At 50.7% G+C, this 25,443-nt stretch overlaps 1 protein-coding gene across 1 annotated transcript; it reads right to left on the bottom strand.

Annotated features, from left to right (window-relative positions):
• Positions 1 to 16,941: 16,941 nt before the first annotated feature.
• On the bottom strand, positions 16,942 to 24,041 carry LOC141987631 (C-type lectin domain family 1 member B-like). Its single transcript, XM_074953150.1, has 6 exons — positions 23,513 to 24,041; positions 22,005 to 22,103; positions 21,234 to 21,332; positions 20,864 to 21,015; positions 19,094 to 19,236; positions 16,942 to 17,088 (listed from the first exon to the last, which is right to left on the bottom strand). Exons 1-6 carry the CDS (start codon positions 23,904 to 23,906, stop codon positions 16,965 to 16,967), a joined length of 1,011 nt encoding a protein of 336 aa, XP_074809251.1. The 5' UTR covers positions 23,907 to 24,041; the 3' UTR covers positions 16,942 to 16,964.
• Between the last annotated feature and the right edge of the window lie 1,402 nt (positions 24,042 to 25,443).

Here is a 25,443-nt window from a genome sequence, read left to right as displayed (position 1 = left end):
AGCCGTTGATCACTACCAGTTGAGCCAGACAATGTAGACAGCTTTCTATCCACCTTACAGTCCATTCATCCAATCCATACTTTTTTAACTTGCTAGCAAGAATACTGTGGGAGACCGTATCAAAAGCTTTTCTAAAGTCAACATATATCACATCCACCCCTTTCCCCATATCCACAGAGCCAGTTATCTCATCATAGAAGACAATCAGGTTGGTCAGGCATGACTTGCCCTTGGTGAATCCATGTTGACTGTTCCTGATCACCTTCATCTCCTCCAAGTGCTTCAAAATGGATTCCTGGAGGACCTGCTCCATGATTTTGCCTGGGACTGAAGTGAGGCTGACCTGTCTGTAGTTCCCCAGGTTCTATTTCTTCCCTTTTTAAAATATGGGCACTATATTTGCCTTTTTCCAATCGTCTGGGACCTCCCCCGATCGCCATGAGTTTTCAAAGGTAATGGCCAATGGCTCTGCAATCACATCAGCCAACTCCCTCAGCACCCTTGGATGCATTAGATCTGGCCCCATAGACTTGTGCATGGCCAGCTTTTCTAAATAGTCCTTAACCTGTTCTTTCACCACTGAGGGCTGCTCACCTACTCCCCATACTGTGTTGCCCAGTGCAGCAGTGTGGGAGCTGAACTTGTCTGTGAAGACTAAGGCAAAAAAAGCACTGAGTACTTCAGCTTTTTGCATATCATCTATCACTAGGTTGCCTCCCCCATTCAGTAAGGGTCCCACACTTTCCCTGACCTTCTTCTTGTTGCTAACATACCTGTAGAAACCCTTCTTGTTACCCTTCACATCCCTTGCTGGCTGCAACTCCAATTGTACCTTGGCCTTCCTGATTACACCCCTGCATGCTCAAGCAATATTTTTATACTCCTCCCTAGTCATCTGTCCAAATTTCCACTTCTTGTAAGGTTCCTTTTTGAGTTTAAGCTCACCAAAGATTTCACTGTTAAGCCAAGCTGGTCGCCTGTCATATTTGCTGTTCTTTCTGCACGTTGGGATGGTCTGTTCCTGCTCCTTCCATAAGGCTTCATTAAAATACAGCCAGCTCTTCTGGACTCCTTGCCCCCTCTTATTAGCTTCCCAGGGGATCCTGCCCATCAGTTCCCTAAGGGAGTCAAAGTCTGCTTTTCTGAAGTCCATGGTCCGTATTTTGCTGCTCTCCTTTCTTCCTTTTGTCAGGATCCTGAACCCAACCATCTTATGATCACTACTGCCCAGGTTGCCACCCACTTCTACTTCCCCTACCAATTCTTCCCTGTTTGTAAGCAGCAGGTCAAGAGGAGCACGGCCCCGAGTCGGTTCCTTCAGCACTTGTATCAGGAAGTTGTCCCCAACACTCTGCAAAAACTTCCTGGATTATCTGTGCATTGCTATATTGCTCTCCCAGCAGATGTCAGAGTGATTGAAGACCCCCTTAGAACCAGAGCCTGTGATCTGGAAACTTCAGTTAGTTGTCTGAAGAAAGCCTCATCTACCTCATCCTTCTGATCCTGTGGTCTATAGCACACACCCAGCATGACATCACCCTTGTTGCTCTCACCTCTAAACTTAACCCAAAGACTCTCAACAGGCCTTTCTCCAGTTTCAAACTGGAGCTCTGAGTAATCATACTGCTCTCTTACATACAGTGCAACTCCTCCACCTTTCCACAAATACCTGTCCTTCCTGAACAGTTTATATCTATCCATGACAGTGCTCCAGTCATGTGAGCTGCCCTACCAAGTTTCTGATATTCCAATCATATCTGAGTTCCTTGATTGTGCCAGGACTTTCAATTCTTCCTGCTTGTTTCCCAGGCTTCTTCCATTCGTGTACATGCACCTAAGATAATTAGCCAATTGCCCTACTTTCTAAGTATAAATAGGAGGCTTCCCACCAGGTACCCTCCTCCTTGTGTTTCCTCCCGGTATCCCACTCCCCCACTTACCTCTGGACTTAAGTCACCATCCCCTGGCAAATCTAGTTTAAAACCCTCCTCACTAGGTTAGCAAGCCTGCCTGCAAAGATGCTCTTCCCTCTCTCTTAGGTGGATCCCATCTCTTCTAGTAATCCTTCTTCCTGGAACAACATCCCATGGTCGAAGAATCCAAAGCCCTCTCTCTGACACCACCTGTGTAACCATGCATTCACCTCCACAATTCGACAGTCCCTACCTGGATCTTTTCCTTCAACAGGGAGAATGGACGAGAACACGACTTGCACCTCAAACTCCTTTATCCTTCTTCCCAGAGCCACGTAGTCTGCAGTGATCTGCTCAAGGTCATTCTTGGCAGTATCACTGGTACCCAAGTGGAGAAGTAGGAAGTGGTAGGGATCCAAGGGCTTGATCAGTCTCAGCAAACACTACATCACATCCTGGATTTTAGCTCCAGGCAAGCAGCACACTTCTCAAGTCTCCTGGTCTGGTCAGCAGATGGATAACTCCGTCTCCCTTAGGAGGGAGTCCCCGACCACCTAATAAACCCTTCTGTTTTACAACACTGGCTGAGAGTCACAGCTGACTGAGAAATTGGGGTACATGGTCCACTAAGGGCAAGTAAGGCTTCCCTGGGTGTCCCACCAGGTGGACTCAATAGGGGGAGCTCACAGGGTGAATGGGGTGCTGAATGCTCTGAACTCAGATTCAGGAAGTGCCAGAGCCAAAGAAGCTTCTTGCCATGGCGTAAGGGTGCCTGGAGAGGGGAGTCACACTGCACCAGAGTTGTGCCAAGTTTCACTCAGAGCAGTTCCAGAGCACCCAGACTGCGATTCCCGTGAGACACCTAGAATTACTTCTGCACATGAAAACCTAGCAATAGCCATGCTGGAAGAGACAAGTGGCCCATCTAATGCAGTATCCTGTCTCAATGAGTATCACTCACCAGCTGCTTCAGAAGAAAGCAGAAAAACAATGAATTAGTCATTTATGGAGGAAACTTAGGGAGGCCTGCAACTCAATAGTGGAAAAAAATTGAAAAAACCCCAACCCTCCCCATTGTTAAGAATCACGGAGTGTCTGTGCAAGAGGCAGTCCTAAATTAAAAGTATCACTAGCACATCATCTGAATGGTTATGGAGAGAGCGACTTGAACAGGATTCTCTAGTTGACAGAGGAGAATAATTTAAAGTGGTTAGAAGACCCCTGAATCACGAGTATTTTTAGACAGTTTTTTACTCTGCTAGAGAACTTGAGAGACCCTTTGTTCCTGAAGGCCCAATTAGTTAAAAATCAAACTTTGAGTAACTTCGTCAACTGATGTAATTTTTTTCCTCCATGTTTTTGATGATTAGTTTGTTCCTAACTCCACATGTGGTGAGGTGCGCATTACACTCTGCAGCTCTCTTTCCTCTGAAAACGTTATGGGCCAGCTACATTCCTGGGATCATTCAACTGACTTCACTGATGCTGCCATGGGAAATTTGGAAGCCCTGAATGGGAACTGTCCAATGCAGTTCAGGAGCAGTGGTGAGCAGGGGGTGAGTAATCACTAGGACTGGTTTTATTGCTGACTCTGCCACTCGCTCCCTGGGTAACCTTCCCCTCAATGTGCTTCTTCACCTCCACATCAACCAGATCTCGTAGTGATATTCTGCTCGATGATCAGAGACTTCCTCAAATCAAAGGACTTCAAAGCACTGCAGACTCATTAGAGTTGTGTGTGAGCACAGGGCTGTATTATTTTAATAGTCGAAGTTTTTTGTGGGATTCGAGGACCCCAGGTTATGGATTAGGATTCAAGGGTTCTCACAACAATTTTTTTGGTGGCCTCTGAGAAACCCGTTTCTCTGTCCCTGCTTCCTGCAGCCCTTCAGTGACAGCCTGCCCTGGGGAAGGTGGGCTGGGAACTCACTGGCCACCTGTGGAGTCCCAGGGCCCCTGTGCCCCAGCCGGGTGGGAGTGGGGGCAATGCCCAGGGGAGCGCCCCGGTGACTTAATGCCTCAGCTGCCTCCACTGACAAGAGCCGCCTGCGGCATCTCGCGCACCAGCCCTGCGTGTCTCCAGAGGCATTACCCAGAGCCTGCGAGGAGGCTGCGCTGTGCAGGGCGCCTACCCATGCTGGCAGCACCAGCACGAACACTATGGCGGCGCATCTCGCTGCCCTTGGTAACAGCTATTCAGCAGCAACAGGTGGGTGTTGCAGAGACAGGCCACTGCTTTCCCACCCCATCTCCGCCCATGCTTTGGAGGCTCTCGTGCCCACAAAAAAATCCACGGGTGGCCGCATGCAGGCATGGTGTCCACATTTGAAAAACATTTCCTTAGACTCTCCAGTCTATCTTGCCACTGAGAGAAGCTGGACTTAGTGATAAATGGTCACTTACTTACAACAGAAAGCACACCACATTCAGGTTGCTTCCAGTCCCGAGAGACCAGTCATTCTCCCCAGATCAATTGGTACCTTAGATCTTACATCAGAGCCAACACTGGTAGTGAATCCATGCCTGTTGCAGAGCCTGCCTTCTGTGCTGGTAAGAAATCATCTCGTTTCCGGCCTAAATTTATTCATAGCGAGTTTATACCCATTTGGGCAGCGTTGGCAGTGTCGTGATTTGACACAGAGAATAACAGATACAAAAGTCTTTGTAAGAACCATCCCCATCTCTGAACCCTCATAGTATAAAGCAGAGACTTGAGCTACTCAGTCACCTGGCCTTCCATTAGCCTCCATGGGAGTTTACAACAGACACTTTGTAAAAAGACACATGGTGAAAAGTAACAGGAGACAAACCATTTAAAAATGATTATTAGTGCTAAAGAGAATGTCACATGATGATGGAAAAGAATCAGAGGAAGAGCTGCTTTCTTCTAACGCTGAACAAGGAACTCTATTTGAAAACAGGACCAAATTCTGCTCTCAGTTACACTGGGGCAAATTTAAAATAACCCCATTGCAGTTGATGAAATCGCTCAAGAAGCATTTACACTGCCTCAAGCAGCTTCTCTCTCTCTCTCTCCTTCACTGCACAACTTCTGTTTAGGACCGTCCCAAGTCCCCTCTTGCCTGGCTTGCTGCTAGTTTTAAAGAAGCAGTACAAGATCCTGCCACGTACAGCATCACAGAATCACAGAAATGTAGGGCTGGAAGGGACCTCAATAGGTTACTAATCTAATCCCCTGCACTGAGGCAGAACTAAGTATTTTCTAGACCAGGGATCTCAAACACATGGCCCACGGGCCACATGCGGCCCACAGAGCTATTTGCTGTGGCCCGCCAAGCTTCCCGTGCCCCCACCCCACCCCCTCCAGTTATTTCCTGTGGCCACCAAGCTCCCCTCCCCCACCGCCCCCCCCAGCGTGCCGTATACCCGCTCCTCCACCTACCTCCAGGCACTTCCCGCCGCCAGACAGCTGTTTGGCAGTACTTAGCAGTTTCCAGGAGGGAGGGGGAGGAGCGGGGAGCCACGTGCTCAGAAGAGGAGGCGGAGAAGAGGTGGGGCAGGGGCGGGGATTTGGGGAATAGGTTGGAATAGGGGCAGGGCCTGGCTGTTTAAAAATAGCCAGAGCTTCACGAACCAGCTGAGCGGCGGCGAACCAGCTGAGCAGCACACAGCAGGAGTTTGCCTGGGATTGGTGAGTATCCGAGTGCTTGTTTGCTGAGTAAGTATCCGAGTGTGTGTGTGTTTGCTGGGAGGGCAGTGTGAGAGCCTGAGCGAGTGCCTGATTGGCTGGTAGCCTGCAGGGGGCGGGCCTTGGGGCTGTCTGTTTGTTTGTTTCAGGGAAGCCTGGCTGTTTAAAAATAGCCAGAGCTTTGCGAACCAGCTGAGCAGCGGGGGACAGCAGAGCAGCACACAGCAGGAGTTTGCCTGGGAGTTCGCCTGGAGTGAGCCCAGTGAGGCTTACTTCTTGCCAACTTCTCTGAGGAAGCTCATAGTAGGAAAGTGATATGGAAGGGGGGGGTTCAGCTGTTGTGACCTGCACTGGATGTGCCATGTTTGTCTTTCTTCCACAGGACAAAAGCAACTTTGTCTGTACAAAGTGCAAGCTGGTCTCCATATTGGAAGAGAAGATTGAAGGTCTGGAGCAACAGATAACGACCCTGCGTTGCATACGAGAATCTGAGGATTTTCTGGACAAACGTCAGGATATGCTTCTACGGGCGCAAAGCTCTAAAGATTTAGAGCAGGTTGCACAGCGGAGCCAAGAGGCCAGTGAAGAAGCTTGGCAACATGTGACCTCCAGAAGAAGAAGGGGGAATGTCCGGGTTCCAGCAACGCAGACACAGGTAACTAACCGCTTTCATGTTCTCTCCACAGGTACCATTGCGGAGAGTGGACCAGACGATACGTCTGGGGGGAGAAAGCAGAAGGAGACTCCGCTGGTTGGAAGGCATGAGATGCGATGTCCTGAGGTTGGGGGTTCCACGACCACCACTCCCAAGAGAAGGAAGCGGGTGGTGGTGGTCGGGGACTCTCTCCTCCGGGGGACTGAGTCATCTATCTGCCGCCCTGACCGGGAAAACCGAGAAGTCTGCTGCTTGCCAGGGGCTAAGATTCGCGATGTGACGGAGAGACTGCTGAGACTCATCAAGCCCTCGGATCGCTACCCCTTCCTGCTTCTCCATGTGGGCACCAATGATACTGCCAAGAATGACCTTGAGCGGATCACTGCGGACTACGTGGCTCTGGGAAGAAGGATAAAGGAGTTTGAGGCGCAAGTGGTGTTCTTGTCCATCCTCCCCATGGAAGGAAAAGGCCAGGGCAGGGACCGTCGAATCGTGGAAGTCAACGAATGGCTACGCAGGTGGTGTCGGAGAGAAGGCTTTGGATTCTTTGACCATGGGATGGTGTTCCATGAAGGAGGAGTGCTGGGCAGAGACGGGCTCCATCTTACGAAGAGAGGGAAGAGCATCTTTGCGAGCAGGCTGGCTAACCTAGTAAGGAGGGCTTTAAACTAGGTTCACTGGGGGAAGGAGACCAAAGCCCTGAGGTAAGTGGGAAAACGGGATACTGGGAGGAAGCACAGGCAGGAACGTCTGTGAGGGGAGGGCTCCTGCCTCATACTGAGAATGAGGGGCGATCAGCAGGTTCTCTCAAGTGCTTATATACGAATGCACAAAGCCTTGGAAACAAGCAGGGAGAACTGGAGGTCCTGGCGATGTCAGGGAATTATGACATGATTGGAATAACAGAGACTTGGTGGGATAACTCACATGACTGGAGTACTGTCATGGATGGTTATAAACTGTTCAGGAAGGACAGGCAGGGCAGAAAAGGTGGGGGAGTAGCACTGTATGTAAGGGAGCAGTATGACTGCTCAGAGCTCCGATACGAAACTGCAGAAAAACCTGAGTGTCTCTGGATTAAGTTTAGAAGTGTGAGCAACAAGAGTGATGTAGTGGTGGGAGTCTGCTATAGACCACCGGATCAGGGGGATGAGGTGGATGAGGCTTTCTTCCGGCAACTCGCAGAAGCTACTAGATCGCACGCCCTGGTTCTCATGGGTGACTTTAATTTTCCTGATATTTGCTGGGAGAGCAATACAGCGGTGCATAGACAATCCAGGAAGTTTTTGGAAAGCGTAGGGGACAATTTCCTGGTGCAAGTGCTAGACGAGCCAACTAGGGGGGAGCTTTTCTTGACCTCCTGCTCACAAACAGGGAAGAATTAGTGGGGCAAGCAAAAGTGGATGGGAATCTGGGAGGCAGTGACCATGAGATGGTCGAGTTCAGGATCCTGACACAGGGAAGAAAGGTAAGCAGCAGGTTACGGACCCTGGACTTCAGGAAAGCAGACTTTGACTCCCTCAGGGAGCAGATGGGTAAGATCCCCTGGGGGACTAACATGAAGGGGAAAGGAGTCCAGGAGAGCTGGCTGTATTTCAAGGAATCCCTGTTGAGGTTACAGGGACAAACCATCCCGATGAGTCGAAAGAATAGTAAATATGGCAGGCGACCAGCTTGGCTTAATGGTGAAATCCTAGCGGATCTTAAACATAAAAAAGAAGCTTACAAGAAGTGGAAGGTTGGACATATGACCAGGGAAGAGTATAAAAATATTGCTCGGGCATGTAGGAATGAAATCAGGAGGGCCAAATCACACCTGGAGCTGCAGCTAGCAAGAGATGTCAAGAGTAACAAGAAGGGTTTCTTCAGGTATGTTGGCAACAAGAAGAAAGCCAAGGAAAGTGTGGGCCCCTTACTGAATGAGGGAGGCAACCTAGTGACAGAGGATGTGGAAAAAGCTAATGTGCTCAATGCTTTTTTTGCCTCTGTCTTCACTAACAAGGACAGCTCCCAGACTGCTGCGCTGGGCATCGCAACATGGGGAGTAGATGGCCAGCCCTCTGTGGAGAAAGAGGTGGTTAGGGACTATTTAGAAAAGCTGGACGTACACAAGTCCATGGGGCCGGACGAGTTGCATCCGAGAGTGCTAAAGGAATTGGCGGATGTGATTGCAGAGCCATTGGCCATTATCTTTGAAAACTCGTGGCGAACGGCGGAAGTCTCGGATGACTGGAAAAAGGCTAATGTAGTGCCAATCTTTAAAAAAGGGAAGAAGGAGGATCCTGGGAACTACAGGCCAGTCAGCCTCACCTCTGTCCCCGGAAAAATCCTGGAGCAGGTCCTCAAGGAATCAATCCTGAAGCACTTACACGAGAGGAAAGTGATCAGGAACAGTCAGCATGGATTCACCATGGGAAGGTCATGCCTGACTAATCTAATCGCCTTCTACGATGAGATTACTGATTCTGTGGATGAAGGGAAAGCAGTGGATGTATTGTTTCTTGACTTTAGCAACGCTTTTGACACTGTCTCCCACAGTATTCTTGTCAGCAAGTTAAAGAAGTATGGGCTGGATGAATGTACTATAAGGTGGGTAGAAAGTTGGCTAGATTGTCGGGCTCAACGGGTAGTGATCAATGGCTCCATGTCTAGTTGGCAGCCGGTGTCAAGTGGAGTGCCCCAGGGGTCGGTCCTGGGGCCGGTTTTGTTCAATATCTTCATAAATGATCTGGAGGATGGTGTGGATTGCACCCTCAGCAAATTTGCAGATGATACTAAACTGGGAGGAGTGGTAGATACGTTGGAGGGCAGAGATAGGATACAGAGGGACCTAGACAAATTGGAGGATTGGGCCAAAAGAAACCTGATGCGGTTCAATAAGGATAAGTGCAGGGTCCTGCACTTAGGACGGAAGAACCCAATGCACAGCTACAGACTAGGGACCAAATGGCTAGGCAGCAGTTCTGCGGAAAAGGACCTAGGGGTTACAGTGGATGAGAAGCTGGATATGAGTCAGCAGTGTGCCCTTGTTGCCAAGAAGGCCAATGGCATTTTGGGATGTATAAGTAGGGGCATAGCGAGCAGATCGAGGGACGTGATCGTTCCCCTCTATTCAACATTGGTGAGGCCTCATCTGGAGTACTGTGTCCAGTTTTGGGCCCCACACTACAAGAAGGATGTGGATAAATTGGAGAGAGTCCAGCGAAGGGCAACAAAAATGATTAGGGGTCTGGAACACATGACTTATGAGGAGAGGCTGAGGGAACTGGGATTGTTTAGTCTGCAGAAGAGAAGAATGAGGAGGGATTTAATAGCTGCTTTCAACTACCTGAGAGGTGGTTCCAAAGAGGATGGTTCTAGACTATTCTCAGTGGTAGAAGATGACAGGACAAGAAGTAATGGTCTCAAGTTGCAGTGGGGGAGGTTTAGGTTGGATATTAGGAAAAACTTTTTCACTAGGAGGGTGGTGAAACACTGGAATGCGTTACCTAGCGAGGTGGTAGAATCTCCTTCCTTAGAAGTTTTTAAGGTCAGGCTTGACAAGGCCCTGGCTGGGATGATTTAATTGGGGATTGGTCCTGCTTTGAGCAGGGGGTTGGACTAGATGACCTCCTGAGGTCCCTTCCAACCCTGATATTCTATGATTCTATGATTCTATGATTCAGGGAAGGGATGGAGTTGGGGTGAGGACTTTGGGGAAGGGGTTGGAATTGGGGCAGGGAAGGGGCGGAGCAGGGCCTCATGGAAGGGGTGGAGTGGGGGCGGAGGCGGGGGCAGCTGGGGGGCGATGTCAGTGATGCAGCTCTCGGGACAATGTATTAGTCTTCATGTGGCTCTCCTGGTAATTTGAGTTTGAGATCCCTGTTCTAGACCATCCCTGACTTCTGCTTGTCTAACCTGTTCTTTAAAATCTCCAGTGATGGAGATTCCACAACCTCTCTAGGCAATTTATTCCAGTGCTTAACCACCCTGACAGTTAGGAAGTTTTTCCTAATGTCCAACCTAAACCTCCCTTGCTTCAATTTAAGCCCATTGCTTCTTGTCCTATCCTCAGTGGTTAAAGAGCAACTTATCACCCTCCTCTTTATGACAACTTTTCACATATTTGACGACCGTTACACGTCCCCCCTCAGTCTTCTCTTCTCCAGACTAAACAAATACATTTTTTTCAGTTTTTCCTTGTAGGGGTCATGTTTTCTACACCTTTCATCACTTTTGTGGCTCTCCTCTGGACTTTCTTCAATTTGTCCACCTCTTTCCTGCAATGTGGTGCCCAGAATCGGACACAATACTCCAGCTGATGCCTTATCAGAGCAGAGTAGAGTGGAAGAATGATTTCTCCTGTCTTGTTTACAACACTCCTGCTAACACATCCCAGAATGATGTTCTGGGTTTTTTTGCAACAGTGTTACATCATCTCAATTCTATATGCCTGCAGAACTTAATGCAAATGAAACTTAATCTCTTGGTACTTAGCATATATATGGGACTTTTAATTTTCAAACTGATGAACAAACATTACTGAACCTACGCTCCTATGTGAGGAAGAAGAGCATTAATAACAGATGAGGAAACTAAGGCAAAGTTTCAATTACTATTACCAGACTACAAAGAGAGTCAGCATCAGAGAAAGGATTAGCGCCCAGGAGTTCCTGGATTCTATTCTTGGGCTCAGCCCCCTGGAAGTGTCTCTATTGTGTTTTGTTTAAGACGATCAAGAATTTTCACACATTAGTTGTCTGTCTCTCCAGACAGGGCGGCCATTCAAATGATGACCACGAGATTATACACTCTGGAAAGCCACAAAAAGAATTGTTTCTGTGTTTGATGGAGTCAGGACAAAACCCTCAATTTCCCACCATGTTGAACTCTGTATCAACAGTAACCATAAGGAAACTTTTCTAAACTAACATGAGCTGACAGTGTCACAACCTTGACTCTCAATATTTGGGTTTCAATCAGGCACTTGACAAAGTGCTACAAATGGCAACAAACCTTTCAGGAAATGGGAGGGGAAAAAATCCCACAGTCATTGAAGATATTGTTGCAGGGATTAGAAAGCGGATGGTAAACAAGGAATATATAAAGGGTAAGACCTCCAAGTGGGAGAAGTATCACGTTGCAACAGATCTTTAAGGAAATTGGATCAAAGCCAACTGCAGTATGTTAAGGCCTGAGCCAAATCCAACTGAAGTCAGTCGCAAGCCTCCCATCAACTTCACTGGGCTTTGGATGTGGTATTTTATAGGTAATCTGGAAGAAGGTGTAAACTGAATTGGGATCAGATTTGCTTACAATCCCCAATCAGAGCGGTGGCAAAGACACAGGGGGCAGAACCAAACTCTGGGGAGACCTGGGGAGACTGGGACAATGGGCTGCAGGCAAGAAGGGGTGATTCTGAACCCGCCATTTAAAAGCTGTACCATTATTTCATGTGCTTTCTTGCCAGTCTTGAAAAACCAGCCCTGCCTCCTGAATCAAAGGAGATTAGGCGTATCAAGCTATTCCTAACTCTTCCACTGTAATGAAAAGGGAATTAGCAGAGCCAAATCCATCTCACAGCCTTTATTCATACAATAACATCCCCGACCCCTAAATATTCCGAGCATGTCAGGACCTAACAGGTCTCTGCAATAGCAGGGTGCGTGGCTGAGGAAAGGCAATACAAAACGGGCCCTGCAGGAGACGATGGTGTCTAGATCTTCATCACTCATTCTGGATTCAGCTTTTTCCTATTTATGGAGCAGGAAGGCATTCTCAGTGGAGCACCCTCCACTGTGCTTCTGGCCTCTTCTGGCTGCCCGTCACAGCTTGAGTTGACTGATCATCAGAGCATGAGGCAAGGCCCTTCTTTTTGGACAAGCCATTCTGCCCCAGCTGGCCGTCGCTGAGCCATGGACCATTTTCTGGGCTCAGAACTGTGGCTGGAACTACTTCTGCTGCCCTGAGCTGCCAACCTCATGTGGCTTCCTTGCTTCAATTACCTCTCCAGCAGCCATAAGGGGGCGGAGCGGTGTTCCCAGGATGATGACAGTAGGGCCACCAGTCCTGCCAGAGGCCGCAGATCTTTCTTCCACAATCACAGCACCCCCTACCGGCTCCTCCTCCTCCTCCTTCTATTGGAAGGCTGTTCCAGCACCTCCCACCTCTGGTGGTTAGAAACCTGCTTCTCAATTCCAGCCCAAGTTTACTCACAGCCAGTTTCTCCCCTTTTGTTCTTGACCCACTCTGGGTGATCTGATGCGCCTGCTGAGGGTTCTGGGTGCAGCCCCATGCAGCACCCGTTGTATTAATCCCACAGGACTACAGGGCTACAGGAAAGGAGCCCATGGCAAGGCCCGCAGCAGAGGAAAAAGCAGTGTCGCTTTCCACGCAAGAGTCTGAAAGTGGCACTGCTCTTTCCACTCCCTGGGGGTCCAGAAGATGCCAAGACTGCACCACAGTGGAAAAGGGGATGAATATCAACGCCTGAGAGTGACTGGCAGGCACCACCTAGTCCATTCCTCTAGCGCTTCACCCAGCCAGCCAGCATTGCTTCTGTCCGCTCCACTCACACCCAAACCCCAGCCTGGGCCAGGTCCTGGGAAAGCAGAGAGACAGCCGTCAGGGATGGACCCCAAGAGCGTGTAGAGCTGTACCGCATGCACGTAAACACTGGACACCTTCCTCAGCGTGTCAGTCACTCAGATGTTGGCTCGCAGTGTTTGGAATGTACCGGTTCCGGCAGAGACATGCCTGAAGTCCCTGAAGGGAGGATGTACGTTTAGTATCAAGAGTGCCCCCAGTGAGCCGGCTGCCTTCCTGGCCAGTGGGACTACAAAGCCCTGGAGAGATTATAACTGAAACAGACAAAGCTCATCAAGCTCCAGGTCTGGGGTGGTATTTTTCATGAGCCTCACTCTGTCCTGTACCGACTTGGAACAGGGAGTGGAATCTACTAAACCAAATCAAAGCCAGTGCGCCCCCCCCTCCACCCCCCGCTTTGGGATGCCCCCTTCCCTCTACGCCACAGCACTGCTTTCCTCCTCCTCACGGCTGCAGTGACGCTTCTTCTGCCCAGCCCTAATGACATTCGCCCATTGGCTCCAATGATGCCTTTTCCACCAGCATGAGCCCTCCCCAGGGAAATTGATACTCCCTTCTCCTAACCTCAGTGATTCCCCCTTCCGCTTTGCCCTAGTCCCAGTGCCCCACCCCTTCCCATCTCCTAAATTCGGGGACTGGATTGCAGAGCATTGTGATGGGATCCTACACCAGCAGCTGACATTTGAGTGGCCCGTGAGCTCTGGCTTCTCTGTTAAAAGTAAAGTCGGGCAAATTATCTGCAGAAAATAATTTATGAGATGAACTTTTCCCTTCTTGGTCTGGAAATAGCCACAGGGAAAAAAGTTGTTCGGCAAAGACTTTGGGCTTGACTCTACCCAGAGCAGATGCAGAGGGCCAGGTAACAGGTGATCGGAAGAAAGGACAGCACGTGGGGAACTCGATCCCTGATTAACGAGAGCACCACCGTGTGGCTGCCAGTTTACTCCAGACCAAAAACCTGCAACCAGGGCATCATCTCTGACTCCATCCTCTTCCCCGCCTCACAGAACCAAACCACGTCCAAATCCTGTCAATTCTTCCTCCGTGACATTGCCAAGATCTTGTGTTTTCCCTCTGCCCACACAGCACCAGCTCTTCTCACCTTCACCTCCTTCTGCTTTCATAGCAGCAGCCTCCTCCCCTCTGGCCTCCCTGAAGGTCGCACTGTGTCTCCCCCTCAGGCCCATTGTTCTGCCCCCTGCCTCTGTTTCCCCTTCTCCACCATCTCAGTTAAGCTTCTTGTCTTCTCCTCTGTGGCCCTTCACAGCTCTGCTCCCGCATGCTTGTCCATGCTTGTAGCTTATTGCATCATCTCCAACACACACACACACACACACACACACACACACACACAAAGACACCAGGTCACAACCCCCACACACACACGCACACACCCCGCAACACATCCACCACCCACTTCTCCCCAAAAGCAACGTTGCAACTTCTTCCCCAGGGCCCCAAACATTTTACCCTCTTCTCCTTCAAATCTGACCACAAGACCCACTTCTACCATGGTGCCTCTGGGAAATTCCAAGCCACGACGTAGCTGATAGGGTGGGCGGCAGAGTGGGACTAGTGATGTTTATCTCACTTATTTAACAGTGTCTTGGAACTGAAATAAACAAATGTAAATGGAACCAAGTTGTAGCCATGCTCCTGTCCTCATCCTCCCTCCCCACTCCACCTTTTGCACCTTGTCATAAATTAGATCACAGACACTTCAGGGCGGAGACCACATCTTACTCTGTTTGCACAGTGCCCAGGTCAGTGGAGCCTGATCCTGATTGGAGCCTCTGAGGGCTACTACCCATACGTCTGCTTCCCCTCTGGAGGCTAACACCAATAACCAATAGCAAATAAACCTAACAGGAGAGAGATTTAAGAGGGGAGCACGTAGTGTCTCTCATCAATGCCACTGGGGCAGTTACCAGATTGACTGTATTTCCTGGGTTTCAGAGATTTAAGCCACCCACCACCTCCTGGACCAAGGCAGAGCTAGGAAACCTTAACTGTGCATGAACAGAGTGTGTATTGGGTGGAATGAGAGAGTTAATCGCAAGGGGCTACGCTGGGTATGCTGCTGCCCCACGCTAGTATAAACAAACTCCACCTAATTCCCCTGCGGGGCCCACTCGGTAAGTGTGCTCAGAGCTTTTCTACCCAGTGGGGACCTGTATTTCCCAGGATAAAACAGGCCTCCCACATAACGTTTAACCCAGGGGTTAAGGTACCCAGCTGGGATGTAGGAGATGCCCAGTTCAAGTCCCCGCTTTGCTTGAGGGGCAGGAGGGATTTGCACAGTGATTGGCTACCTCTCAGGTGAGTGCTCTATTCACTGGGCTCTGGGACAGTCTGATGAGGGACTCCGTCCTGTTGACGCTGTGCATAAATAATTGGACGAGTCATTGAAGCAGGGGGCCTGGAGACTGAGGCTCCCAGGTGAGTGCTCAAAACAGCAGGTTAGAGTCATTTTCCTACATGCTTGCTCTCTCTCTTGTCCGCCAAAAGAGGGTTTGCAGCTGACAATCCCAAGCAGTCAGGCGCCTTCCTGCAGCCTGGATTTAGATGCTGGACTCCCTGAGAAGGCAGGTCTTTGTTTATACCCCTCACCTCGGCGTCTCCCATTGGCCAGCTCAGGCGAGCCGGTGCTGGCTTTCGTGAATTCCAGGTCTTGTCTTCACAGACAGCACTCCAGCTTCTCTCGTTGGCGTAGTTAATCTACCTCCCCAAGAGGCAGTATCTGCGTCGGTGGGAGAAGTTGTCCCATTGTCATAGTGCTGTCCACATGGCAGGGGTAGGGCGGTATAGCTGCATCCTCACTCAGGGGTGTGGAATTTTCACACCCTTGAGCAATGTAGTTATACCAATATTGGTCTGTAGTGTAGACCTTGCTCCATTCTGAGGCACCTATCTCTTCCCATGCAGTGTACAGGCAGCCTGGGCCTTAACCCAGGCTTCATAAATCCCAGTGAGTTTCTAGACTCTGAGCAGCAACACACCCAAGTTTCTTTGTGAATCTGGCCCCAAGTGAACATAAGAATGGCCGTACTGGGTCAGACCAAAGGTTCATCTAGCCCAGTGTCCTGTCTTCCGACAGTGGTCAATGCCAGGTGCCCCAGAGGGAATTAACAGAACAGGTAATCATCAAGTGATCCATTCCCTGTCACCCATTCCCAGTTTCTGGCAAACAGAGGCTAGGAACACCATCCCTGCCCATCCTAGCTAATAGCCATTGATGGACCTATCCTCCATGCATTTATCTAGTTCTTTTTTGAACCCTGTTATAGGCTTGGCCTTCACAATATCCTCTGGCAAGGAGTTCCACAGGTTGGTAGTACATTGTGTGAAAAAATACTTTCGTTTGTTTTAAACCTGCTGCCTATTAATTTCATTTGGTGACCCCTAGTTCTTGTGTTATGAGAAGGAGTAAATAACACTTCCTTATTTACTTTCTCCACACTAGTCATGATTTTATAGACCGTAATCATATCTCCCCTTAGTCGTCTCTTTTCCAAGCTACAAAGTCCCACTCTTATTAATCTCTCCTCATATGGCAGCTGTTCCATACCCCTAATCATTTTTGTTGCCCTTTTCTGAATCTTTTCCAATTCCAAAATATCTTTTTTGAGATGGGGTGACCAGATCTGCACGTAGTATTCAAGATGTGGGCGTATCATGGATTTATATAGAGGCAATATGATATTTTCTGTCTTATTTTCTATCCCTTTCTTAATGATTCCCAACATTCTGTTCACTTTTTTGGCTGCCACTGCACATTGAGTGGATGTTTTCTAAGAACTATTCACAATGACTACAAGATCTCTTTCTTGAGTGGTAACAGCTAATTTAAACCTCATCATTTCTATGTATAGTTGGGATTATGCTTTCCAATGTGCATTACTTTGTATTTATCAACACTGATAAATGATAGTGGAATGAAGGTGGGAGTAAGAGATGGAAAAAAGTCAAAGGAAAGGAACAGAAGGAAATATACAAGAACACACACACTGCACCTACTTTAAGTTAAGAAACTTTTATTTATTGTATTTACAAATAATTTAATTGTAGCTCTCTGAAATAAGAGGGCCATCAGAGCAGAGAATCCAGTTTAATTCTCCAGGGCATGAGAAATCATTTCCAATTTCATCAGACGCCACCTTGCTCACTTGTTCTTCTTGCAGAGACAGTAGTGTTTTGTAATACAATCCTTAGCATGGGACATTCCTTGTATAAAAAACACACAAGCGTCTTTTGCATCAGAGAGAACTTGTGCTCCCACAGAAGACCTGGAAAAGAAACACCAAATTTCAGTAGGGTCTAGTCACAAAGGATTTTACAATCCCAGCTTCCCCACTTACCTCATTGCTACCCTACTCCTCTCTGTGCCCGTGCAGCGCCCCACCCTGCCACCCCCAAGGGGCACACCCCTTACATCATCTTTGGACACCTCAGCTGCGTGCAGGTGGGCGTGTACCTGTGCGGCTTGGAAGTGAGCAGCTCTAACATGTTTGTCAGCTCCACACTAAAGAAAGAAAACCAACCACAGCCTTAGGCATTGAGCCAGCTCCCCTGCTGCTGTAAGTCAGATAACTCGTTCCAGTGGGCCACGGCTTTCACTGAGAAAAATGTGCACCTTCTTTCCCGTTTGAATTGGTCTAGTTTCAACTTCCAGTTTCTTCTGCCTTTGTCTGCTAGCTTGACAGAGCCCTGAGCCCTTTGAGAGGTCCTAACTGGGGCAGATGCTTCATTGGTTTCTTTAAATTCCTGGTGTGGAGTCTCCAGCTCCTGTTCTAGGTCTTGTTTTAACTTCTGTTAGCCAGCTTCGAGTTTTGCGAGCATTTCCATTCTTTGTTCCCTCTTGGCTCAAGAGGAATGCCAACTCCCAGTTTCTCTCCTTGGACACTGGATCCCACTTTTAACACCAGTGCCAAGCCTTTAGACCCAAGTGGCTAGCCAAAAATGTTTGGGGTCTACTAGGTTGCTCCAGCTGGGGGGAGGAATTGGTGATGGAATCACGTCTTTCTTTTATGCAATTTTGTTTATGTAGAAAGAATCTACAAAGCCCCATTTCCCTGAACACAGAAGGACCCAAAGAACAGGAGACAGTTTTTGCTGACAGCTCCAAGGCTCTTTCAGGCAGCACCTGACCCAAAAGCCCTTTCTCTAGGCTTCTCTCAGGGCCACACACCATCCAGGCAGGGTCTGGAGCTTTCCTCTGTTTCTGTGAGTGTCTCTGCTTGTTTCCCTTTGCCCACCCCTTCCCAAAACAATTCCCAGCAAAGCCGTCCACCCACATAGTTCTCATTCCTGGGTCGACTTGCATATGCCATGGTTTAGGTGGGGGCTGCTATAAAGGAGCATAACTGTTTCCTACAGCTGTCTTCAAGGAAAGTTGATGGTTACCTATAACACATTGTATCTGGTCTGAGAGCTGCATGAGATCTGTCCCCTTGACACTTTGGCAGCACTTGTACAGCTCGTATTCCTCATAAAGTTGTTTGGTTTGAATGGAGTGGAATTGCTTAGGGTGGCCCAGGAAGCTATTGGGATGATACTAAGCGATTTAGGCTGGATATTAGAGAACACTTCCTAACACGGTAACACAGTGGAGAACACACTGCATGGACCAGTGCTATGCTGACCCACAGGAGGATGGATGAGCTGGGCTTTGCATCTCTAATTGCCATTAGATTGAACCCCAAGGAACAGGCTAAACAAAATCACCCAGGGACAATAATGTTTGTGAGTCAGATTGGGCCTTTCAGCCAGCCTTGAGCAAGGAGGGGTGGGTCAACTGCACCAGCCCAGGAGGCATTGTGACTCAGAGGGGATACTAAGACACAGATCCTCCTATGTCCTCTGTGACCAAATGAGTGCCATTTGCTGAGTGCTGGCCCATGCCCAGCCCATCATGCTGGCTCAGCAGCTTTGACCAAAAAGTGGCAGGTGGTGCAAGGCTTGACCCATTTGTCATCCACCTGTGCCAGGGAAGGAGGAAGCAGGGGAGCTGCCCACTAACCCCGCGTGTCTGGAGCCAAGGTCCAGGCAGCCTATGTCAGAGAGCTCTACCCCTGTGTGGGCCCATAGGCCCAGTCACAGTCTAGCCCGATGTTTCTTTGCCTTTTAAATGCAGTCACTGTCCCTGGGATTAAAGCCAGGAGGGGAGAGAGCTTGGTCAAAGAGGGGCGCCAATCCACAACATGTAGTTGCATACATTTCATTGAGGGGCAGTTGTTCGTCCCACTTGGAGCTGTTGGTTAATTCTGGCTCTAGTGAGGAGGGGACACTTACAGATCCAAAGTGAATGGTGACCCATCCAGCCAGACCCACTTCTTGAGGCTGGCTTTGTAGGTCAGGCCAATCCAGTAACTGTAGTGCCGGCGGTACCTGAACTCGACACGGAACAATTTACGCGTCTCCCGTTTGAGGAACGCCTGTACAAGGATAAACACACGCACCATCAAACCCTGCTTCCTCCGGGGGATCCTGACTGCGAACATCCGCTCAGGTCAGGGGGGTTAACAATTCCCTGGGCAGAGGGGAAAGCATAAGGAACCCCAAGGCTTGTGTTTCAGCATATAAGAACAGAAATAAGGGAGGAATACATAGCTTCCTTGTTTGGGGTTCCTTGGATGCTGGCAGATTTGTCAGAGCTAGGCAGTGGGGACTCGACAGGATGACGGCAACAACCCAGAAGTTGGGTGTGACGAGAACTGGGTCACTCAATAGCGGCCTGAAGCTACAGGGGACAATGCTACTGGGAGGGAGGGAGTTTAGTTCCAGCTCCAGCTGTGGCAGTGCCTGCTTTCAGCTTTAGAGGTCCACGGTTCAATCCCCACTGTGTCATCCACCCCTAGACAGGGGCTATCGCACATTCACCACTTAAATCCAAAGTGGGAATAAAGACTATAAATGGAGCTGCAAACACACACACACCCTTGGAGTCTTCTCCACATCAGAGCAAAGATGAAGTAAAGCCTTTAACCAGGGTGCAAATAAAACGTGTAAAAGCAAACTGCTTTTAAACAAAGTGGGTTTACACTGAAGTCAGCAGTACGAACATAAGAATGGCTGTACTAGGTCAGCATGGCCCAGTGTCCTGTCTTCTGGCAGTGGCTGCTGCCAGATGCATCAGTGCAAATTAACAGAACAGGGCAATTATTGAGCGATCCATCCCCTGTCATGCAGTCAGAGGTTTAGGGACATCCAGAGCATGGCGTTACAGCCCTGATCAGCTCGATGACCTATCCTCCATAGCCTATCCAAAGGATAGCTTTGCTCAGCCAAACCTACCCCTTGGCTGCTAGCTTGCACTTCCTCCTGTGTGCTCCAGGCAGGCTTCATGAGCCAGCCTCCAGCTGTTTCATGAGCCTGCTGATTAACCGTTTCCTTCCTGCTCCAAACCCTGACCTAGAGTGTTGGGACTTTCTGAGCCAGTCATTCTCCCACCACTTCCAGAACCCAGATGAACAGCATGTCTCATCATGAATGGACTTGACAATGACGGTGCCCTACAACAGTGGCTCTCAACCTTTCGAGACCACTGTACCCCTTTCAGGAGTCTGATTTCTCTTGCATATCCCAAGTTTCACCTCACTTAAAAATTACTTCCTTAAAAAATCAGACATAAAAATACTAACATGTCTCAATAGACTATTCCTGACAAATGGCTGACTTTCTCATTTTTACCATAGAAATATAAAATAAATCAATTGGAATATAAATACTGCACTTACATTGCAGTGTATAGTATATAGAGCAGTAGAAACAAGTCATTGCATGAAATTTTAGTTTGCACTGACTTCACTAGTGCTTTTTGCATAGCCTGTTGTAAAACTAGGCCAATATCTAGATGATTTAATGTAACCCCTGGAAGACCTTTGTGTACCCCCAGGGGTACGCATGCCACTGCCCTAGAAAACCTTAGCTCAGTAGGCAGGCAGTCAGAAAATCACAGTCCTCTAGCATGAGCCAACCAATCCCTTAGCCTACTGATATCAATGTATTAAACCATTAGGTCAAATATTAGTAGGGGAGAGAGAATAAAAACCATAGTTTTACCAGTTCTCCTTGAGAGTCCATCTTAACGAGTTTGGCACCCTGCTTCTTACAATGCTCTACACACTCTGGCCACTTTGCACTCATATTGGAGAAAAGGTAGCAGGTGTTACCATGCTGCACCCAGGTGTCCAGACAGGAGTCGCATCTGCTGCCTTGGAAGACAAAACACAGCTGGTGGAGTTCTCCCTTTCTGGACGGCTTGGGTGTGCTACAGTGTCTTGTGTGGTGTGTGTAGGTCGTTTACCAGAAGAACGCATCCCAGGCTGTCTGGCTACATGCTGGGATGGATCCTACCTCAGGTCACTCGCTCCCCATCTGTATTTGGTTGTTTTGTTAAAGGGGGCACCCCTGCCCTCAGCTCATCCCTAACCTTTGCCTTCTGCCTGCTTCTTCACTGAATCCTTGATCTTCTGGCTCTGTCCTTGGAGCATCGCCATCTTTCTCCTTGTTGCTTCCAAAACATGCAAATCTGAAATACACAGGGACAGATAATGCCAAATGCACCCTGTGAAACTAACGATGCAGCATGGGTGTGGGTCATTTGAGTGAAATCTTTGTCCTTTACACTTTGACAGTGAAGCCGTGAGATATGTCTTTGAACATTTCACATTCTTCTGGGCGCTTGCAAAGACCAGAAAGGAAAGAAAGTGTGTTTCTCAAAACTATATTAGCCATCTGCCTGTGTTAGGGCAATGAAGAGCTAGAGAGATGGAAAGGGGAATGGATGCCCATGGAATTGGAGAAGCCATTACAGGGGGCTGATCATGCCTCACCCTTCATATATGGATCTCCCCCACCCATGAGGAATGGGGAGCAGCCCAATTTGCAGCAGCATTTCCTGGAACCCTGCAGAGGGCTGTCTGACAGTCTGAGAATCTATGCAGGAAAGGGCACTGGTAGGGCCGTGGGAGCACTGGGTGATCTGGAACGGAAAGATGCACATCATCCTCCCACAACAGCCCTCAGGGGTTCCCCAGATAAAAACAATACAAAGGCCAGAATACTCCTCCACAGCTAGTAGGGAACCCCCTTTTCATGGGGGGCGAGGGAAAGCCGCTAGGGAGTCGGATGACAAAGCCAGCATGGGGGCACGTGAAATAACACGCTCCTGGTGAAATCAGGGTCTCCAGCAGATACTCACACTTGCCAATCAAGCCCAGCAGTACAATGAGCAACACCAGGCTACAGACCCCCAGAATCAACGTCATCAGCCGCCAGTGATGAGGCCTGAAAGGAACTTCTAGTGGAAAGGAAAGGGGAAGACAAGAGTCAAGCACCACTCCTGAGACTCTGAGCCTGATTCTCAGGGCAGAATCAAGCTCCCAAAACCAGAAGTAATCAACCAGGGCTGAAAACTCTCTTCAAAACACCCCCCCCCCGCCCCGCTTGTGGGAGGCTCCATAAACGCTGGTATCTCCACGTGTAGACATCAGGGCCAGGTTAGCCGATAATACCAAAACTCTAGCCAGGGTTCTCCCAGGCTAGGGGGCCCTACCACTGCAGCAGAGTGTTTCCTGCTCTCTCGCCAATGCCGTACAGCGTGATGGATGAGCTGCTCCACGTTGAATTCCCTCCTCCATCTGGGAGAAGTAAGGGGCAGGCTGGGGCAGGGAGATTGCATTGCAATGGCCCTGGAAGCTGGTTAAGGGTATTATCAGGGCCCTCAACATTGCTTGGGCCAACCCTGGAGACAGCATCCTTTGTTTATCCCAGGATGTACCCTGCTAGTTTGGGTCAGCCTCCCTGTACCGAAAGGGCTGTTAATTCTCCATGATCCACACAATCCATGGCCTCTCCACTGAGGGGGCCAGTTAGTGCCAACTGTAATGCTGTTCTCTGGGATGAGGGCAGACTGCCCCACTGGAACCAGGAGAGACTCCCCCTCAGTTTACTGCACACAGGCCAGCGAGCCACCATCGGAGCGCTGTGAGGAATCTCTACATTCAACTGTGACACTGGGGACAATGGGCAGGATCTGGCAGACGGGGTGTGCTTATGGGCGGTAAAAGCCAGGAGATCTTAGGGCAGCAGGTTCCATTCCTCCCCTGGTCACAGCCCCTTTTTCTGTTCAATAAGGGACAATTTCCAGAGAAACATGGAGACTCCATTGCCAGGCCACAAATCATGTGGACAGTAAAAGAACACCCTGCCCCTGCATCCCTGCTTCTTTCTGGGCTTCGGCGCACCCCCCTCCCCCGCCCAGGCTTCATGAGGGGACTTTGACAGGCCCCTCAGCACCATGCACATAAATCACATTTGGTGCCTAATGCTTGAGGATGACCTGGACAAACCTCCAAGCCCCAGCAGCCAGAGGGCTTGTCTACTCTTGAAATGCTACAGAACTGCACTGTCCAGCCATAGCACTTCAGTGTAGACACTGCCTATGCCAGCGGAGGGGCTCTCCCATTGCTGTAGTTAATCCACCTTCCTGACAGGCAGTAGCTAGGTTGACAGAAGAATTCTTCCATCAGCCTAGTGCTGTCTACAATGGGGGTTAGGTCGGCTTAACTACGCCACACAGAGGTGGGGATTTTTCACATCCCTGAGTGACATAGTTAAGCTGACTGAATTTTCTAGTGTAGACCAGGCCTGAGTCCTCATGGGAGTTGCTGCTGTGATGTAAAATCCCCTTGCTCTTCACATACTTACTGCCAAAGGGGAAGACGGGCTTCTTGGGGGTCTCTTGGCTGGCCCCTCCCTCCTGGGGCATCTCCTGCCTGCCTTCTCCCTTCTTGGGGGCCTCCTGCCTGGCTTCTCCCTTCTTGTGGGTCTCTGGGATGATCTCTCCCTTCTTGGGGACCTCCTGCCTGGCTTCTTCCTTCTTGGGGGCCTCTTGCCTGTGTTCTCCCTTTTGGGGGGCCTCTGGGTTGGCCTTTCCCTTCTTGGGGGCCTCCTGCCCAGATTCTCCACTCTTTGGGTGTTCTTGGCTGGCCTCCCCTTTCTTGGGAGCCTCTGGCCCAGCTTCCCCCTCCGGGGCAGCCCCTGGGCTGGCACCCCCCTCAGCCACTGGGGCAGGTTTGATTTTTGCCTGTTTCGACAGCATTTTCTCCCTGTTTGGCCTCTTAAGTGGCAGGAGCTGAAACCAGGAACAACCCAGGACAGAGGCTCCTCAGAGAGGGATGGGGACAGTGGTGCGTGGGTGGGAACCGGGGGAGCTCAGGCTGTGACCATGTCAGGAGCCACACAACGTCTCCTCACTCCCCCCCGACCAACACCCACCAGGCACCCTTTACCCTGAAACACCCAGCGGGGGTCCTCTGCCCCTCCGATGCCCCTTGTGACCTCGTCCTCCCCTCACCAGGCCGTGCTGCCCCCGCTCCCCCCAACGGGCTGCGTTGTTCTGAGGATCGGGGCCTGGCGAGGCCGGGCAGGGGCAGTGGGGGGCGGCTGCCCTCGGTTCCCACGGAGACCGAGCTGCCCGGAGCCCTCCCAGGCGGTGCCCAGCCAGGAGCCCACGGGCAGCCGCCCGCCCAGCCGCCCCTTAGCGCCCAGAGCCGGCTGGGACCGTCCTACCCCGCAGGGCTCACCACAGCCCCCATGGCTCCGTTACCAGCTGGGGCCGCCCTCCTTGGCCCGCCACAGCCCATTGCGGGGGGGGGGGGGCTCAACATGGCCCCCCCGGATGCTCCTGGAGCAACGAAGCAGCGACGCGGCCTGAATCTCCGCTCGCCCGGCCCGGGGAAATCGGGAGCCAGGCCATGGCAGCCGGGGGAGCGGCCGCTCCAGACACACAGCTGGCTGGCGAGAGTCACCCCGGGGCTCGACCCCCACCCCGCGCCTGGCTGGCTGGGCCAGGACCCCCCGGCTCCATCCACACACCCTAGTCCTCGGTGGGGGGACCCCCCTGGCCCTCGGGGGCTGAACGCACAGGGCCCAGCCACACGGCTGAGCTCAAGGCAGCCGGCTCCACCCGCCGAACACCCCCGGGGCCGCCCGGGCGTGTGCTGCCATAGCCCACGGCAGCGAGCGCCCCTCTGCCCGCCTCCCGATGGCCATGGGGCACTGCCGGGCTGTGAGCCCGCAGCTGGGGGCTGCCAGGGGGTGGCGCCAGGGCTGTCCCATGGCGCCAGGGCCATGGAGGCGGGAACCCGGTGTTGCCACCTCTCCTGGTCCTGTTGCCCCTCTAGCGTCCGGGGGGGCGGGGGTTAATATGTTGGATGAACACAGGAGGAAAACTTGGTCATTTCCCCTGATTCAAAATGGCTGCCGCCTCCCATTGCTGTCCATGGGGCTGAAGCCAGCACGGCGGCCGCCATTTCCCTCTGGGCCGGCGGCAGGGGGCCCGTGGAGCTGCCCTAAGCAAAGATGGCCGCCATCTCCCCTTGTTTTCCATGAGGTAGAAGCCGTGCCCACAGGCAAGATGGCCTCCCCTGCGTGGGTCGGGGGCTGGACTGGGAGTGGGCGCAGGACGCGGCTGCGAGGCGCTTCAGAGAGAGACCCTGGGAAAGGTGGATGGGAAGAGTGAGGGGGTAGGAGGGAGGCGGAGGGAGGGGGCAGGGGATGTGGAGGTAGGAGCGAGGCGGAGGGAGGGGGCAGGGGATGTGGGGGTAGGAGCGAGGCGGAGGGAGGGGGCAGGGGAT

This window comes from Natator depressus, chromosome 1 (genome assembly GCF_965152275.1).
Source record: "Natator depressus isolate rNatDep1 chromosome 1, rNatDep2.hap1, whole genome shotgun sequence".
Taxonomy (NCBI): domain Eukaryota; kingdom Metazoa; phylum Chordata; order Testudines; family Cheloniidae; genus Natator; species Natator depressus.
The sequence above is the reverse complement of the archived record's forward strand: the minus strand, read 5'-3'. Positions and strand labels throughout refer to the sequence as shown.